This window comes from Misgurnus anguillicaudatus, chromosome 15 (genome assembly GCF_027580225.2).
Source record: "Misgurnus anguillicaudatus chromosome 15, ASM2758022v2, whole genome shotgun sequence".
Lineage (NCBI taxonomy): Eukaryota > Metazoa > Chordata > Actinopteri > Cypriniformes > Cobitidae > Misgurnus > Misgurnus anguillicaudatus.
The window spans coordinates 1,226,805-1,247,052 of NC_073351.2; the positions used below are offsets into that span (position 1 = coordinate 1,226,805).

At 38.7% G+C, this 20,248-nt stretch overlaps 1 protein-coding gene across 1 annotated transcript in view; it reads right to left on the minus strand.

Annotated features, from left to right (window-relative positions):
* Positions 1-17,332, minus strand: part of reln (reelin) — a 376,800-nt gene extending 359,468 nt beyond the window's left edge. Inside the window, 1 exon segment of the mRNA XM_055173428.2 lies at positions 16,931-17,332. Coding sequence (XP_055029403.2) covers positions 16,931-17,174 — 244 coding nt within the window. The 5' untranslated portion in view covers positions 17,175-17,332.
* Positions 17,333-20,248: the final 2,916 nt, after the last annotated feature.

Genomic DNA, 20,248 nt, shown 5'->3' on the forward strand with positions numbered 1-20,248 from the left:
ATCTCTTTTCTCGGTATGAAACTGGACTCGATCGATTTATCGGCGCGTTTAACAGAAGAGCGTGTCCAGTCATTTCTGACTTGCCTCGGTTCATTTCGAGGGAAGAATGCAGGTTCATTTCCTGGGGCATATGGCAGCAGCTGCGGCTGTGACACCGCTCGGGCTGCTCCATATGAGACTGCTTCAGTGTTGGCTGTCACCTGTCGCATCTCGCTCATCATCTCCTCCTTTGGAGTCAGAAGCATCTGAGGTCCCTTCGTGCCATTTACATCCCGGGTTCGCTCAATACAGCGGCAGACGTGCTTTCCCGAGCTGCGCGCCCCGGCGAAAGGCGACTCCACCCCCAGACGGTTCAGCTAATTTGGAAGAAGTTCGGTCATACGAAGATAGATCTGTTTGCGTAGCCGGACGATACCCACTGTCGCCTATTTTATTCACTAACCGAGGGCAGCCTCGGCGTGGATGAGTTGGCACACAGCTGGCCGCGGGGATGCGCAAATATGCATTCCCTCCGGTGAGCTTAATCGCACAGACACTGTGCAAGGTCAGGCAGGGCGAGGAGAGCCTTTTACTGGTCGCGCCTTACTGGACGACCCCCCAGAATGCCCCATTAATATCGTGCTTTCATATCTTCAACACCGTTTGGAGCGTAAGCTGTCACCCTCCACCATTAAAGTTGATATCGCCGCTATATCTGCTCATCATTCGCTTATCAACGGCAGATCGATCGGCCAGCACGACTTAGTTATTAGGTTTTTAAAGGAATAGTCTACTCATCTTCAACACCAAAACATGTTATTACCTTAACCAAGAACTGTTGATACATCCCTCTATCATCTGTCTGCATGCACGTAAGCGCTGGAGCGCGCTGCGACGCTTCGATAGCATTTAGCTTAGCCCCATTCATTCAATGGTACCATTTAGAGATAAAGTTAGAAGTGACCAAACACATCAACGTTTTTCCTATTTAAGACGAGTAGTTATACGAGCCAGTTTGGTGGTACAAAATAAAACGTAGCACTTTTCTAAGCGGATTTAAAAGAGGAACTATATTGTATGGCGTAATAGCACTTTTTGGAGTACTTCGACTCACCTGAAAATTCCGCTCCCCTTCTCACTCTCATAATGGGAGAGGGAGGGTGTTACTGCGCCGAGTCGAGTTATCTTGTCAATTATGAGTTAATATTTAACTAATAAACATGCCTTTCTGGACGAATTTCAAAGTGAAAGTGTAATGCCGCTTTTATCCACTGGATGGCGCCAAACCGCCAATTTATCAAAAACGGAAGTTAAAAAGATTTAAATCATTTTGAACTGCCTTTATGTTTGATAGTCATTCTGAGTCTGATCTCTAACATAAATTCCTTTACAAAAACGCATTTTTTTAAGCTTTTTGCTCAAAATGTATTTTTGAAGAGAAATATCCATATTTCAGTTGTCAAATTAAGTGGAAAAAATAAATATATAATGAAACGTTTTTCCCCATTTTGTTTGTTTGATTGTTTGTTTGTTGTTTGTTTGAAAGCAGAGGGTGTGTTCTTTAATTTGATATAATTTTTCCTGCAAGGAATTTTGTGAAACTTTTGTTAAAATCACAAAAATGCAGGTGGGCAACTTTTCTCAAAAAGGCTGGCGGTGAATGAGTTAACAGGCGCTCGAAGGCTGAACCCTTCGCGCCCTCCCTCTATTCCTCCCTGGGACCTGTCCATGGTGCTGAAAGCCCTGCAGGGATCCCCGTTTGAGCCTTTGCAGTCTGTGAGTCTTATGTTTTAACAATGAAAACTCTGACCCTGCTAGCATTGGCCTCCGTGAAGAAAGTAGGGGACCTACATGCATTCTCCGTTGACGATTCGTGCCTTCAGTTTGGTCCTGCTGTTTTGAGCATAACACTCAGACCCAGACCAGGCTATGTTCCCAAAGTTCCCACCACTCCCTTCAGAGATCAGGTGGTGAGCTTGCAAGCGCTGCCCCCGGAGGAGGCAGACCCAACCATGGGTTTGTTGTACCCCGTAAACGCACTGCGACTCTACGTGGATCGCACGCAAAGCCTCAGGACCTCAGACCAGCTCTTTGTCTGTTATGGTGGTCAGCAGAAAGGGAAAGCTGATACCAAGCAGAGGATGTCTCATTGGATAGTTGATACTATCGCCCTGGTTTATAATCTGCAGGGTATTCCTTGCCCTAATTTGAGAGCGCACTCCACACAGAGTGTTGCCTCATCTTGGGCTCTCGCTCATGGTTACTCGCTAACAGACATCTGTAGAGCTGCTGGTTGGGCGACACCTAATACGTTCATTAGATTTTACAGTGTTCGTATCGAGACTGTATCTTCTCGTGTTCTTTCCTCATCAGGAGGTGTATGGAGAGCAGAGTCGCAAGTCGGCTTGCAGCCTCCGACTGATGCTCCATAGCAGTGTCAGTATGGAAGGCCATCAGAACAAAAATGTGTAATGGTTTGGAATTTTCTTCCTCCGCTGCCTTGGCAGCCTATGTTGCGGAGCATTGGATGTCAGCCTCTCACTAGCTGTATCCTAGTGAACCTACATGTCTGGCTCAGGCTCCACATTGCATCCCCTAAGCGGGTTCCTTTGTGAGTATTTTCCGTGGGGTTAATCCTACCAGCCCACGTTTCCCTTAGCAGAGCACTGCTTTGCTTATACAGCCACGGCTGTCCTTATCAACTAAAATTGTCTTTCATCCACCATTAGCCCTTAAGAGGGGCAGTGGCTTCCGCAGCGTTCCTATCCCGCTCAGGTAGGGTGCTTCCCAGTCGCTGGCACTTCTGTGGGGTTAAAGGAACATCTAGTGCCCGGCCTTCTGCCTTATCCTACTTCTCCATTCCTTAAGTGGAATTGGAGGGCTTTTTTGCAGACACTGGAAGAGGTCAGCCCCTAGTGGCGTTTTGGTAGGGATTTCCAATTCGTCGGTCACGACGTGACGTCGTAGTGACCGACTGAAAGGTAACGTCTCGGTTATGGATGTAACCCTCGTTCCCTGAGGAGGGAACGGAGACGTCACGTCCCGTCGCCACAGGTGCTGCTCCCTGCTGTCGGCCGGTCACATTCTCCCGGCTTTCTCAGTGAAAAGAAGCTAATTTCCATATTTGAACCTGCTGCTTATATACGCACCTGGCGGGGCGGCGCCGGCATTGTGCAGGTGTCTCGATGCCAGGTTCATTGGCGTTTTAGTAGTTATCGAAGCAGATTGGTCTCTCTAAGCGAGTTCCCAATTCGTCGGTCACGACGTGACGTCTCCGTTCCCTCCTTCAGGGAACGAGGGATACATCCGTAACAGAGACGTTTCTTTGTATAATTTGTTTGTAATTTGTATATATTAATTACAATAAGGATTAATATGAACTGGGTTTGGACGTAACTTCAGCTTTAGGACCTTAGGAGGTCGCATTTCCAGGATGCATTAGTCATCAAGACTTTGGGCTCTATCTTACACCTGGCGCAAGGCAGCGCAATGCGCAACGCAAGTGTCTTTCGCTAGTTTCCACCCTGCGCAATTATAATTTTCACGTTTAGCGCCACGTTGTTTAAATAGCAAATGCATTTGCGCCCCCTTTTGCGCCCATGGGCGTTCTGGTCTGAAAACGAGGTGTGTTCAGGCGCATTGTTGGCGCGTTGCTATTTTGAGGCAACTAAAATAGACTACGCCATTGACCAACAAAAACCTGGTCTAAAGTCTAAAGTCTAAAGTCAATGATGCAATATGTTTTTTGTTATTTAAAGAGCGCATTAGTAAAATGCGCCTATAAACGGGAGGACAACGCGGGTTTGCTTATCACATAGTACATGAATGTGCAGCAGCACAAAAACGCTTTTAAATATGAAAGATTAAAGGATTGAATCTAAAATATTATTATCGAGTCTCTTGGACATAAATGAGGACTTATTATGAGACGTTAGAAGGCGCAAAGAGCTGCTTCACCTGTAGCCTAAGTAAATAAATGCTTTGCTTTAAACAAATGCATCTGTTTTTAAATGTTTTTTTTAAAATGCTTCCTCACGGATTTATTGTATATGATGACTCTGTACCTGTGGATATAGTGAGATGAGAAACATTTTTAAGTAATGCTTAAAAAAAACTCTTTGCTTAAAAAAACGCTGCCAAGTGCTAAAACAAACGTGCGGAGAGCCGCTTGTAAATTCTTTATCTCCTGTTTGTTACAAATAAAGTTTTTTTAGAGTACAAACCTTATCTTACATACTTGTAAATTATTTTTTGATGATATTGGATAGCCATAAATTTAAGGCAATTACAAGCCTACTTTTTTACTTCCATGACTAAAAGAAAACGATTTTTAAAGGTTTTAATAAAAAAATAACAATTTCAATACAAGTGAAAACAACACAATTATTTAACATTATCTTAAACTGGGGATCTTCTTCCTCCGCTTAGTTTTTCAGTTTACAAAGTCCATCATCTAAATAGGGATTAGACATAGCGCCAGCGCAACAGGCTTTTAAAGGGGATGAGAGCTGAGACTCTCATTGGTTTATTGCACGTTACGCCCAAAATACTCTCATTACAATAGGACAAACCCTTTTCGACCATGCGCTCGGCGCACAAACAATTTTTCCTGTCGTTAAATTAGCATAAGTGGATTAGGACACATCCATTTAGACGTTGTGCTGTGCGCTTTAGACAATACGCTTAGATCGTTAAAATAGGGCCCTTAGTCTTATTTCAGAATATTAACAAGTTGACTTTTATTCTTAGTTAATCGTAAATTGTTGTAATATGCGTATGACTTGCGAATGTAATACTTAGTTAACTTAAACAAACCAGGCTTAATGGCGTATGCAGTCTGCATATGTGACCTCCGCAGTCTGCACCCTTCGGATTCAGAAACGGTCTGCGATTGGTGGTCCAGCTGTAACTTATTTTGAGTGACAGAAAAACTGACCAATCATACTTTTCCTCTGAATGGGTGTGTTCTCTTATCACTAACTTTCATAGATATGTATATATCTATGACCAACTTTATGACAATTCCGCTAGCTCACTCTGAGGTCGTGTTTTAAAGATAAATGTGACTTTACTGCTGTCTTTTTCGGTTTATTTAGTTTGTGTTAATTATATCCAGGGCTTGACATTAACACCCGCCAACCCGCCAAATGCGGGTAGATTTCGGCTGTGGCGGGTAAGACAGCCAATCCCATTAGCCACTTTGGCAGGTTGAATATCATTTTTTAATTGTAGTTTTCCTAAAAGTTACACGAAATGATAAACAATGCGCAACACTAGGAAACTACAACTCCCACGAGCACTCTGCACCCAGCGCAACGCACAGAGACCGCTTGTTGATACGCGCGCGCGTTGCGGATCAAAGCGCCACCTTCCAGAGAGCGTGCAAGAGCTGTTGGATTTGCGAATGCACAAGGGGACGCAGTCTGAGCACGTACACACTCGGGAAAGATAAAACAATTGCATGAAAGTGATAGAAGAGACATAAATTGCGTGCACACTCAGGGCAAGAGTGAAGAGATATTCAGCGCATACCTGAATGCACACGAAATCAAAGAAAAGCCAGCTGAGAGGTTGGCGCATCATTTTAATGTAACAATAATGCCATCTCGACATTTGTCATTAAAAGTCTTAAACCACTTTTAACAGAAACCATGATCAAGCTTATAAGATTCAATCTGCATAAACAAGTAGACAGTAAAATTCATGTACATTTCTTGACAGTATTTACTGCTGTTGTTAATAAATATAAGTGGTTGTCGAGGGGTTTTGTGTTTATCTTTCAGTTAATCTTCTACACCCATGCTCCACTTTTAATACATTTATTTAAAGTGAATCTATTTATGCCTTACTAGCATGTTTTTCACGCACCTAAATATATGATATGATCTATACTGATATACCTGGTATATACCAGCTAATAAATGTTCTCTTAATTTGGGTGGTCAGACTGCATTTGAAATTCAATCTGCATCTAATTTCTAGTAAATTTGCTCGAATTAAAGTCACTTTTGGATGCCAAAGTCAAGTTGAATCATATAAAATGTATTTTTACCAGCAACAAAATTGTGGCCAGTGAAAATGCTGAGTGGCTAGTAACTAAGGGTGTCACGATTTCGATTTTAAATCGAAATCGATCGAAATTAAGTCACAGCTTCGAACTTCGAATTAAAAAATGGGATCGTCGATGCTGCCATGCCCCCATTTCACGTCCGGTCGGCTTGCCAAGCGAGGAAAAAACTCTCAGAGATGCCTTTAAAAACATCTGTCCAGCGGAACGCGATCATATTTTAAACACGAGGGATGCTACAACTCCTTGAAATGCATATCATAAACAGGATTACCAGTGATCTAACTTCGGACAGAGTGCAGCTCTCTGCACGTGCGCGATAGTGAGGGAGGCGCAAAGATGCAGCGGGTTATATTTTAAACAAAAGGATAGTTTGCCTCAGCTTGCATGAAACGCATAAAACTGAACAAATACAAGGATTACTACTTTAGTTTATGTTCAGAGTTCGGACAGATGAGAGCACGTGCACGTGAGACAGAGAGAAGCGCAGCTGCTTATTATGCTGGATTTATTTCAGATGCTATGAGTCACGCGCATTAAGTCCATGTGCATTAAGTCCATGTTAGAGATGCACGTATGGACTATTATTTCATCCGCAACCGCATAACAAAACTCATCATCCGTCCACCATCCATGCGCACCAACGTTTCTGACCAGTTTTCAAAACTGCACCCGCCCGCCATCCGCTGACTGGGCGATGCAAGGCGCTGCTGATGACAGCCGCGAGACTAGAAAGCTCTTGAATATCAGCAGTGAACTCCGTCTTCGATCGGCACACAGGGACAAAAATAAATAAATAAATAGCCTAAATTAAACGCACGAATTACATAGCCTGCACTGGTGTCATCCTGATTTACCACGTTGTAAAACTTATTCCAGGCAACCCTTTCTGACATTCTATTTCCTTTGTTTTTAATTCTCATTTTTTGAGTTTGCCACGTACCTCCTTCGCCAGCGTTGATAAGAGCTGTGTCAAAATACGTCCTCATTTCTCCGCGCTGTTAATGATAGAACGAATGGATCCTTAACAGCCGAGGATATCCCAAACAATTAAAAGCTTTATTAAATAAAACTGTGTTTTTATTAGAAAACTTTTTCTTGTCACTGTTTTAGTATTATAAGTTATGTTTTGTGTTAATATTATTCTGTTTATGTTGCGTATATTTCTAGGTTGATTATTTGATATGCTGTTGAATAGATTAATCTACATCAATGTGTCATATGTTCTAAAATAAATTAACATTTTTCTGATTACATATTTATTTTAATAAGTCAGAAATGTCTCCGCTGTTTTCTGCTGACAGGCGCGGTGGGCGACTGGGGGCGTGTGCAGCAGGTGGCGCAAATTTTGGGTCCTCAGAAGGCTAGACCGTCTCATTTCAGTGCTTCTATACTCTTTGTTTCAGTTCTCTTCTTGAACTTCTGAGGCTGCCACTATGAAAGACAGAGATGTCGCATGCTTAGAAGGACAGAGCTAATAACAAGCAGTCGATCCGGCACCCGCCCGAATTTAATTAAAATATTATTTTTCGTCACGTCATCTGCCCGATCCATGTAACTGCCAACCGCGCATAGTCCATGTGCGTATAAAGAAGGAATCCTCTCTCTACAAGCTCTCGCGTTAAGCCCACAAACCCCCATGCGAGTTGTGCAATGTGCATGTTAATGTTAAAGTATAATAATAATAATAATAAATAATGGCATATCATTTTTGTCTAAATTATATGCCATATAAAAATATGTAAAAATCGAGAATCGGATCGAATCGTGACCTTAGAATCGAAAATGTAATCGAATCGAGGATTTGGAGAATCGTGACACCCCTACTAGTAACTTTGGAAAACAACTAGCCACTTTGGCTGGTGACCAAAAAAGTTAATGTCAAGCCCTGATTATATCCACAAAGTATTCAATTACAATGATAATGTAAAACTATATTCCCCGCTTTAAATTAATTGTGTGCTCAATTGCGACGCCCTGTGTTGAATTTTTTTCCGCGGAAACATGATCCATTGCTGACTGAATTGTTTGACAAAGGCCTCTTACTGGAGTTTTCTGCTGCCCACCGAAACTTGAAGCATTACTGAGGGGAAATGTAACTATATTCATTTAATTCCACAAAAGGTGAGGAAGATATTAAATGTATAAGTTATCTTTTTAAAATATTTAAGCTTTCTACATAATGTAAAATTAACATTATTATTATAATTATTAATTTTGCGACCTATTAACTAAACGTAAAACATTGCTGAGGGAGAACTTTATTCATAAACAAAAGGTGAAGAATATTATTAACTAAATATATTGTATTTATTATATTGTGTATATAGTGTGTGTGTTTGTATATACACATGTGAGCAACTTGGTTAACAAATAAATATGTGACTGTATCCTATGGTGTGACAGAAAAAAAATGTAGGGAAAAGATTTGCCCTAATTATAAATATAGGTTATATATCTTTTCAAACATTTTTTGATATAATTTGTAATTCCAATGAGAATTTATTATCAGTTTTCAATATTACTGCACATTTCAAACACACCTAATTAGCCACAAACTCCATTGCACATATCTTCCAGTTTTCTTTAAAACATTTTAATATACAAGTTTAATGTGTGGATTATTTCAATATTCAAGCTGTATACATTTATAAAGGTTTTAAGACATATTTGCTGTTTAATGTTGCAGGATAATGATGAAGAGGTGGGACTTGAGCAGCTTGTGATGGCTGTAATTGTAAAGAATGGATCTTCTATTGTAGGGGTGACAGCCCAAGGGATGCTGGAATTGTTATCGGGGCCTTAAAGGTGTTCCCAGGGCATGCTTTATCCTCAATGGATTGGATTGGATCTATGCTTTGAATCTCCAGTATCCCAGGCATCTTTTGAGGTGTTTCAGAAACTTTTCTTGGAGCTGGATTCTTCAAAGTTTTTAAACTGATTACAGTACAGTAAGTCTAAACTGCTGTCTAATGTTCTGAGTGTGAATCAATGTAGCAGAACTCAAACATGGAACCTTTCGTAGTTGGGAAATGTGGACAGTTTTCTTGAAAGACTGTAAAATACTTTGTGAAGTTTACACTGTTACAAATACACCTTTCTTGCTCTTTTGACTGCAATAAAATAAGAATTGATTCATCTTTGTCTGTCATTCTGAAATCAGATATATACTCATTACTAATAATAATATTAATGGATACATTTTAAATCATGATGTTAAATCAAAGTAGAATAACTGAGTAGTATTTATTGTATTGTGCTAGTTCTTTGTACTGTATACCCAATACTTTTTGTTTAAATTTAAATAATTTTTTATTTGCAAATTGCATTTTATCTTTTTGAATGGGTTAATCTTAAGGAGTTTATTGAGTAAATCTAACTCTATTTTTATTTGTTGAATGTAATTAATGATATTGCTTGTAATCTATTGCCACAGTTTTATTGAGTAGATAGGGCATATTATTTTTTACAGTGTAGTGCTAATGGTAATACACATGGCTCGGTTCCTACATCAGAGTCAAGCCGGGTGACTGTCAGAAAGCGTAGTCGTATTCCGCACCTACCCCACGCTCCTGTGATTCTATCTAACAGATTCTCTACCCTCAGCATCATACCAGCTGAGATGTCTGTAAAAAGTGCCCTGGTTGTTGGTGATTCTATTCTCTCTAGAATTCTAGAAACCAATAGTTTTACTTGTGATACTGTTTGACTATCCAGGGGCCAGGTCAGGAAACAGACAGATCAGCTCAACCGTCCATCTGTTAGCTGCCTTGACATGTCAAGATCACATATATCCCAGCACGTAGAGTTTCTTTTACCACATTTTGACTGTGTCTGTTCCTCGAACAAACAAATACAGAGCACCGTTTACCGTTCTTGTGAATGCATACTTAGCAAGAATAGCCTACTTAGATTATTTACATAATACTCAGAAATACAATTAATAGTTGATAAAGCACATTTACCTGTCAAGAAGAAATGTGGCAAGCTCTCCTTACAGCTTGAACCCTTTAAAATCTCATAGATTCCTCCACATTTCAAATGCCAGTCCGATATTGATGCTAGTTTTTTATTACGGGCACGGTCGCTTTCTATCTTTGTTTCCTTCTTTTCATTGGTTGATTTCCTAGCTCTGGTTGTTAACCAAGGAATTGGAAGTTTGTTAGTGAATGTTCTCTCCGCCATCACGCTGCATTCAATCCAACACACATGTGAACTTCAGGGAGATGCACGTGACATTGTAACACGGGCGTGGGAGATTTTATACAGCCCTACGCTGATTGGACCAAATGAACCGGGAGCGTTTTTTTTTTTTGCAAAACAAATAACAGGCTCTAGATGGAGCTAGAAGTGCAGATTTTTCATAAACAGTCTAATTTATGTTGTTCTATTGGAGCATAGTGTTGGTTTCAGTGAATATGATAAAAAATATGATTTAAAAAGCTGCTGACGGCAGCTTTAACATTAAATTGCTTACGAATTAAGAACCTATTATCAATGAAATAATTACAGACCAAAACTTAGATGTGCTCTGTTTAACAGAAATCTGGCTTAAAGCAGATGATTACATTAGTTTAAATGAATCCACCCCACAGGACTATGATTATTGTAAGCATGAACCTCGCTTAAAGGGGAGAGGGGGTGGTGTAGATACAATCTACAATAAATTATTCAAAGTAAACCATAAATCTGAACTAAAATTGTATTAATTTGAAATAATGTTGTTAATTATGGAAATAACTGATCATGACAACAAACAGCTTTCTTTTATCCTAGCTACTATCTACAGACCTCCGGGCCACAAAGACTTTCTTAAAGAAATTGCAGATTTCCTGTCTGAGCTGGTAGTCACTGTAGATAAAGCTCCTATCGTTAGGGACTTTAATATCCACATTGATAACCCAAAAGATGCATTAGGAATAGCGTTTATGTATGTTCTAAATTCTCTCTGTATTAAACAAACTGTGTCAGGGCCCACGCATACACACATTAGACTTAATTCTGTCACTTGGGCTCAATATTAATGACATCGAAATATCACCTATGCTGTTTCAGAAATTTGGGTCACCTCAGACAGCCTTGTCTCGTACACAATACTTTTAGATATGACCACTTGGTCCACAACATGCTACTGATTAGCCAGAACAATAATTTCCACCACTAAAGATAGCTTAGCACTCTTCCAGACCTGTCCCAAATGAAACATTTAGCAGATAGTCGTGAAGATCTGGATATTGTAATAGAAAACATGAACAATGTTTGTTCTAGCACGCTGGAAGCCATTGCTCCCATTCGAAAAAAAGAGAATCAAAGAAAAAACGCCAGCTTCACGGTATGACCATCATACTTCAGCCCTTAAAAAGGTAGCTAGGAAAATGGAACAATTATAGAAGCACAGCAAAGTTAGAGGTATGAGGTGAAGCATGGAAAGAGAGTGTTCAACACTACAGACAGGCTAAAAATCTGCCAGATCTACTTATCTCAGCAAGCTTATTGAAGAAAATCATAATAACCCAAGTTTCCTCTTTAGTACAGTTGCGAAACTGACAAGAAACAAAGAACAAACAGAAACCGACGCTAAATTTCAACACAGTAGTTACAACTTCATGAACTTATTTACTAACAAAATTATGGTTATTAGGGAAAACATTGAAGCTACGCAAGCAGCCACCATTCTACCCAATAGTACATTTAACACTAATTTAAAGTTATTAAAAGTCATTTAAAGCTACTACAATAGAAGAGCTACACAGAGCGCTGGGAGCCTGACAGGAGGATGGCTGGACCAATTGCGTGCCCCAGGGCTTCCCATTGACAAATGATTAGGGTTTGTGTAGATTTCTAAGCTGTTTTATTGGTTCTATATACAACGTGTAACAACCATATTTGGAGAAATAGTGACGTTTCAGGGGATACCCGGGAAAGGCTCCAAGGTGACGAGAGGATTTGATAAAAGCATTTCCAACGAATTTAGTAAAATGTTTTCAACTTTAATAGTCATATAAATACATTTTGTCAATATTTGGACTACGAAACTTTGAATTTTCGAATGTCTGTTCTTTAAAATTAGCTAAATTTTTTATTATTTCATTGTTTTTCCACATTATCGGCCCATATCTTAAAAAGGAACATGACTTCCGACTTATTTCGCCAGAGCGGGTCATTTTTCCCTCCTGGCTAAAAAGGCCAGGAGGCTTTTCTCCTAGGGGGGGTTTCAACTCAGGGGAGTCAGCCAACATTGGCTTAACTTAGCACCCTCTTCTATACGTTACATTATTAATACGCTCGCTTGTAAAGTTTATTCATAGCCGCTGTATTTTGCTAGTTATGTTCTCTGTTGATTTTTCTGTGTTTTTCCCTGCTTCTATTAATGTAAAGCTAATTTGAAACAATTACCAATTGTGAAAATCGTTATATAAATAACTAAATTAAATTAAAAATTAGACCAATCTCAAATCTCACTTTTCATTCTAAAATATTAGAAAAAGTAGTGGCAAGCCAGCTATGTGCATTCTTAGTGAACAATAGTAAGTATTAGGGATGCCACAATTCTCAATACATTATTGAACCGTTCGGTTTGACCCCCATGGTGCAATACCCGCATGTGAATTGCGGTTTTTCGGTTTGTCCATCCAAATCTGTCAGTTTTATATTCCCTGCACTTTTGTTAATGTGCGCGTCCGCATGATCTGCATGCTTATAAACGCCACAGCGAGTTGTTATCCATATTCATCTCTCAATAAAATCACTCTCTGCTCTTCACTAAAGAACTGTTGTGCTTCATACGAATGCGTGTATATTTAATTCATACAGTAAAGACTGTGAAGTGTTTTATTTTCATTTGTTTTTACAGACATAAGCCTTATTAAAGGCATATTAAATTTCTCTTTGCAGAAGAAATATTTGTTGTGCTAATTTATTTGATTCTCTATTAAAACAATAATATACCTAATTACTGCAAGTAATATAACAAAGGCAACATCTGTGGTATTACTTTATCTAGAAAAAATGTTAAAAGTTACAGTCATCAAAGAGCTTGCATATCAGCTTGAAAAATCGGTATCGGCATTGGTATCGGCCGATCACGAAGACAACATATCGGTGATCGGTATCGGCCTGCAAAAATCCTGATCGGAGCATCCCTACTGCTTAGAGTTACAAATGACCTCCTTTTAACCTCTGATCGTGGTGAAATCTCAATTCTTATATTACTAGACTTTAGTGCAGCCTTTGACACAATACATCACACAATCCTACTCAATAAACTAGAAAATTATGTTGGCATCAGTGTTTAGACGTTAGCCTGGTTTAGACCGTATCTAACCAATCGCTATCATTTTGTTTATGTAAATGCGGAAGAGTCATATGACTCCCCGATAAAATAGGGTGTACCGCAGGGATCAGTTTTAGGTCCTATCCTGTTCTCGCTATATATGTTACCTCTAGAAGGCATTATCAGGAAACATAACATACATTTTCACTGCTATGCGGATGATACCTAGCTTTAAATCTCCGGACTCAAGAAAGGCAAAGCTATTGGCGACTTGAATTACGGAGGCGAGAATTTTTGCAGAGAACAAAATTTGTTAACCATTTGTCTACCGCCTATAGTGCTAATTTTACAGTACGCAGTAGTAAAAGATTTGAATCTCATTTAAAAATTCATGGGTAAATAAATGTTAAATAAAATAAGTAATACATAAAAAACACAAGTCAGATGGACACCAGTGTTTATTTGTACATATAGATTCATTGTTTGGCCGAAATTATTGCAAGGGACAAGTCAGTGTTCCCTTGGTATTGTCCCTATCCAAAACAACGCCTTTGCATCTAGTGATCAAACGCTGAGTGCTGCACCATTTTGTATCTTGTCTTGTCATTGCTTCTCTACTGTGCGTTTTCACCCCCCTCCCCCTCTTCTCCAGAAAAAACTCGAACAATCACAAACGTATATAAGCGATAGGTAAATTTATTATTAAAAAATGTAAAAAAACAGGAGATTTACAAAATTGTGAACATCACACTGCCATAGTGTGAATAATATGTATTATGTAATCCATAAAAAAGTAACAGAAGTCTGAATATGAGTATTTTAAAATGTAGTTTAATCTAATTACAAGTACTTGATTATTGAAATCTGGATTACGTAATCAGATTACAGATACATGTAATCTGTTACTACCCAGCTCTGCTTACAGTGCATCACAAAGTATACACATAAAAACATATACTCATGACGTTTTGCACTGCTAACGGTAATTATCTACCACTGAGCTACACAGGAGCCCTATAGGATCTGAGATTTACAGCAGATAGGGATCGCTTTTGTCTCTTTTCCTCATATAAATCAATTGTTTGACCTCTTTACACTTGTAGTATTTGTATTTTTAGAGAAAAACACGAGATTGTTTTTGAGAGTTTTGTATGCTGTTTTATATTATATAATAAATAAATGCTCAAAATGCCTAAATAGTTCAATGGGTAATATAAATACAATAAATCCTGCCATTTTAAATTGAAAATCACACCCCAATACATGTCATCATTACAGAGTTATACCCCAATATATAATTTAATGAATACTGTAGTCTCACCTGCTGGCAGTAGACACACTAAATTAGTAAATGCATCTATGTGTCATATTTTGGGCAATGGACAAGTAACCCTAATGGTCCAATGAGTTGGAGGATAGGTTGTTTAATTGTGGGGTGCTGGCCCTTGTAGAAGTCACTCTATGAATGAACCAAGCTTGTTTCTAGCTAGTCACCAGGCTCTTCTGCATGGTTGCTTACAACCATCAGCGGTCAAAAGACTCCAGTGGCTTGGCAAAGAAATGAGTAGAAACTTTTTGAAAGCCACTTTAAAAGCTTTAAAAGCACTGTACCACTTGAATTCAATACAGATTTTTTCATAGTGCTTTTCTTTGTTTTCACAAAAAACAAAAAAACAATCAGACCATTATATTGAAAGCCACATCAAACAAGATTGTTTATGTGATTAATATATTAGCAGTACTAACAGTAAAACTAGTTGTCTGTATAGGATTGTAGTCTGAACATTATATTGATAATATTATTCATATCAATAAGTAAATATTCATATCAGATTTTCACAAATGCTATAAAGAAATTATACAAATCAAAAAAGCACACAGAAGATGCTTAAATTGAGTATCATTTTTTTTTACGTTTTCTAAGACATTTAGTGCCAGTTAGCATGAAATATGTCAGTTATCATAATAATCATATTACATATTAACAAAATGTTTTTGACAAATTTAGCAATTATACTATAAAATATATAAGACTGAGCATAAATAAGTACGATCAAATAATAAGTGACTATAAGATTGTAGCCAAATCATTATATTAAGAGATATTTGCAAATACTCCAGGAGGTTTTTAGTGCACACATTTTTTGCATTTAATATACCTTTTGTTGTCTTCAAACAACTTTTGTCAAGACACTTAACCTAAAGGTGACACTTAGATTTGATCTTTGTCTTGTAAAGTAGAAAAGAAGATCAAATATTACTTTCATTAAAAGCTGTACTGATCTGATATTTTTGCTACCTACTTATTTGTTAGGCATTATTTGTCTGTCTATTTCATGTTATTTGCATAGTCATTTGAGAAACATTTGTCCAGAATGTGCATACTTGTATTTCACTTCCTACACAAACGGTCTGTCTGTCTCCAGTATCACACAGCTTTCACACTTTCATTCTCTCTCTCTTTCTCTCTCTCTCTCTCTCTCTCTCTCTCTCACACACACACACACACACACACACACACACACACACACACACACACACACACATAGGCACGCAAGCACACGTAAACACACACACACACACACACACACACACACACGCATGTTTGTGTAATGATCTCACTCTCTGCATATGGAAGATTAAGCTAAGAGCACAAGACCTCACTCTTTTGTTTTGTCATAAAGAACAGAGGATCTGCTCTATGACAACATCAAAACCAGATTTGTAAAGCATAAGAGGTGCAGAAACTAACAAAGCTGATCTCTTTAGAAAGAGATTTTAATTCAGATTTTGAATCTAAACAGCATTTTACTCTCCCCACAACGGTCCAAATGTAAAATGCAAAAAGGACACAAAAGTAAATTCCCAATTAAAAACTACTGCTGTTACTTTGTGTTTACATGAGCAAATCGACTTGTTACCGTTATTACATGTCAGGCAATGAATTATAGTGACACTGAACCTGTTACACTTTATACTGAATTGATTATTTCTTAAATTTACCTCCACATTTTGCTGTTAATGTTACTGACTCTCTTATTTACACATAGTGCAGTCACCTGTTGTGCTTTTTTGAGTTGTTGTTGTTGTTGTATCTGTGTGTGTTTGTGCGTTTTGGCCTCAGGATAAACCACCCACACGAGAGCACTGGGATCACACAGCGCAGAAGAAGAAGAAAAGTGGAATAGAGCAGTTCAACTTCACATCAATACTCGTGCACCGTTACATAAACACACACATACACAGAGTCTTTCTTTATTTAAATGATGTAACTGTGGTGTTTCTCTGTTGGAGAGCAGATGTGTTTATGAGTCCTGAAATGCTATTGTTTTCACATCCTTCCCTACAGTGCATGAACATCTCCTTCTCTTTAAGACAGACCTCCAGTGCAAAACTGCTGAAATGACTAACAACATCTCTTTAATTGCTGATGAAGAAAAGCAACCTAAATGAGGATGTCTCTCTCACTCACTCACTCACTCACTCATTCATTCACTCACACACACACTGTAAGGAAATACTTTATTTGTATTGAGATTCAGACAAACTACATTAAGCAACAAATATCAAGTAGACCAGCACTTGTCACAATGCATGCTCACGGGACTCACCCTGATACTCCTGTCCTGGGATGTATGCTGAGGGGTTTCCGTTTATCTGAAAGGTGAGCAGCACCTCGCCTCCTCCCTCAGCCCCTATCGGCCCCTCCAACTCGCCGTGGTGAGTGCACAGGAAGAAGAAGGGGTTGAAGCGTGGGTAGAAGCTGGCCGGAGTGCCTCCCAAATCCATGCTGCCCCCAGACACCAGAGCCATGAGGGCACACACGAGGGCACCCTTGGCAGCGGCCCACAGCATCTCTGCTCCAGCGATGAGGCGTGTGCGCTCGAGTGTATGATGGGGCAGAGAGTGCAGGTGAGTGTCCTCTTACAGGTAGAAGTGTAGTAAAGTGTTTTGTAGTGTAGTGTGTGTCTGTCCACCCCTCTCACACGGGCAGTTCAGAGCCTTGTGTGCTGCCCCGCTCCACCACTTAAATACGTCTTACCCCTCCCTCTCTCTCCCGCTAACTCCTCCCATGTCCCTCCCAGGTCTCTCTCACTCCTGCTCTCTTATCTGTACAGAGTAAAAAATGCCTCGTTTCTCTTACATGTGTTTCTTCCCGCTCTGGTTTGTGTCAGTCATTCTAATATGTCTCTGTGTCTGAGATTTTGTGATATTGTGTCTTTTTGTCCTCTTGCTGTTTCCCATTTAAACAGCCTCTCCACTCCTTCAAGCTCCCTTTGTCTCCCTCCAAACTCCCCCCCCCCCCCCAATCAAACTGATTCCCTGCTTTTCCACCCAAAGATCACACCTCCCTCCTCCTCCATCTCTCTCTCCCCCATTCTCTCCGATAGGACCCTCTGCTTTCTCTCACTGTGGCTCAAGGAGCTCTTTGTGTTTAATTTCATTCTTTCATTTCTTATGATTAATTCCTCTATTTGTTTGTATTTTGTTCACATTTAACATGGCATTGAAATCAGACCTTCTTGTCCTCTCCTGTCTGACAAACAGGAGCAGTTTGTGATAGCCCCCCCCCCCCCCAACACACACACTTCACACTTTCTCCATCTGTTTGCTCTTGTGTGCATCTCTTTAAAATGATCCAGCCATCTGAAATGTCAAAAAAGCCAATATTCAAGTAATTGAATATTGGTCTGAGAAATTGCAATTTGGAAATGACAAAATAATAACATACTTGTCACATTAATCATTAACTTACGTAGACCTGCAAGAATACATGCAATACTAAAATACCTTAGATATAAAATAATTGTATTTATTAACTGATCGCCTGACAGAAAACTGCAGCAGGTAAATATACAATCCATCAGTGTGCAATAACATGGCATGGTTATATCACTTCTGTATAATATGCACAATTTAATACACACTGTGCATTCACAGACAACAATACTAAAGTCATCACATGATCGATGACCTGTAATTAACCAAATAATACAACTTTATCTACTTTTAACCTTAAGATTGTAGGTTCAAATGGATGAATAATGAGTGTAAAGTATAGATTTACTGTAGATGCTGTAAATGATCATCGTGAGATTCTTTATTTTTCACTAATACCAATGAATCGTGTTAATCTTCACTTCAGTAGTGTGACAAATATACTCTTAAAGGGTATGTTACCCTGACTATAAATTTTTATATTGAATCTTTTCATCCAGTGGCTGCTGTTTTGTTTGTGTCCGAATCACATGGTTTTAACCCAAATCCATTTTCAAAACACTACAGTGATGTTTAAATTGTATAATGAGGCAATTAACAGAAGATGAGAGATATAAATTCATGTGGAACAGCAGGTATGCTCTTGACATTTAAATTAAAGGACAAGATCTCTTCCAATTTTAGACAATAGTTTAAATGAAGACGATCAGAGAGGTAAGTAGGCAAAATAAATGGAATCGGTGTACTTGTGGGTTTGATTATATATTTTTTTTTTCTTTTCTTTTTTTTTTTTTGGTTTGATTATATTTATCACTCTTGTATTACTCTCCATAAGTGAGAGAGTGTAAATATAATAACATAGCATTATTTTCTTCCAGGAGAGCTTGGAAGTTTCTGTATCAATAGCATTCTGTATTTCAGTTCAGTTTACCTGCAAATGGAATCACAGAACCTTACTGCGACATAACACCAGTAATGGCGGCCTCCACAGGTTAAAATTAATATTACATGTAGGGTTCAATTTGAGATGTGGGGGTTGCGGAGATGCCATCCCCTTACTGAAATAATGACATAAAAAACATCCCCTCTGTAAAACCACAATTTCTCCATATCATCCCAGTTAAATTTGTGTATCAGGTGAAATTCATGAAACAAATTAAATAATGTAAAATTCTAAAGTTATGATAATACCTTTATTTAGCCTTATACAGTCTTATACAGGAGAGTCTTGGAAGCCAAGTTTGGGAACCAAGTTTGCAACCAAGTGAGATTTTAAAATGTTTAAACAACATTAGCACAACTAAACAATGAAAAACAATAACATTTTGAAAACATTACAAGACCCCCAGCTTTGTAACTTCATCTCCTTCTGGAGAAAGTTAAAATCAGATGTGACTACATATTTGAAGGAAGTTTCACCAAGATGCGTTTTGACAAAGGTTGTAATATGATTGAGAACTTAATAAGTAATTACCAGGCAAATTCCTAGGAATGAGACAACAAAGATAAGACTGCAGATAACCCAGTATGGCTTTTTATAGCAATAAGTAACAAAGTTTTTTTACCCAAAGACCATGCAACTCTATTGTATAGTTGCTGGTACTTGAATTTGAAAATAACATACATTTAGTTTACCAACATACATTTAGTACCAACTTCATGGCACAAAAACTGTTTTGAAAGATAGATGCTAGCTGCAATCATTGGGGTCCAAGCGCAAAAGGCTTGTGTAGAATAGTTATGAAGTGATGACCATGTCTCTTTTCAAATGTTATATGGCCTGAAAGTTAAATGAAAGTCATACTTAAAATGTGACCTCTGCATTTGACCAATTCTAATGATAAAATGTGACCTCTGCATTTGACCAATTCTAATGAGCAGTGAAAACACACACAACCAGAGCAGTGGGCAGCTATCACTACAGCAGATGTCGTGCTCAAGGACACCCTTAAGGGCTGGGTATATCTTTTTTCCGCATCCACGCAGCTTTCCAAGTATAGTATACTCACCACGGCTACACGCGGATGACCGCGTTCGACACATATGCAATATAAATGATTTCTTATTATTTACTCTACCAGGCAGCCAGGGCAGCACGGATTAACGATATTTACAGTACATTAAAAAATTATGATAAATTTAATTTAAGAAAAATAGCGGATCCACCATTGCAAACAAAATATAGAACAAACAACAAGAAAACAAAGAAA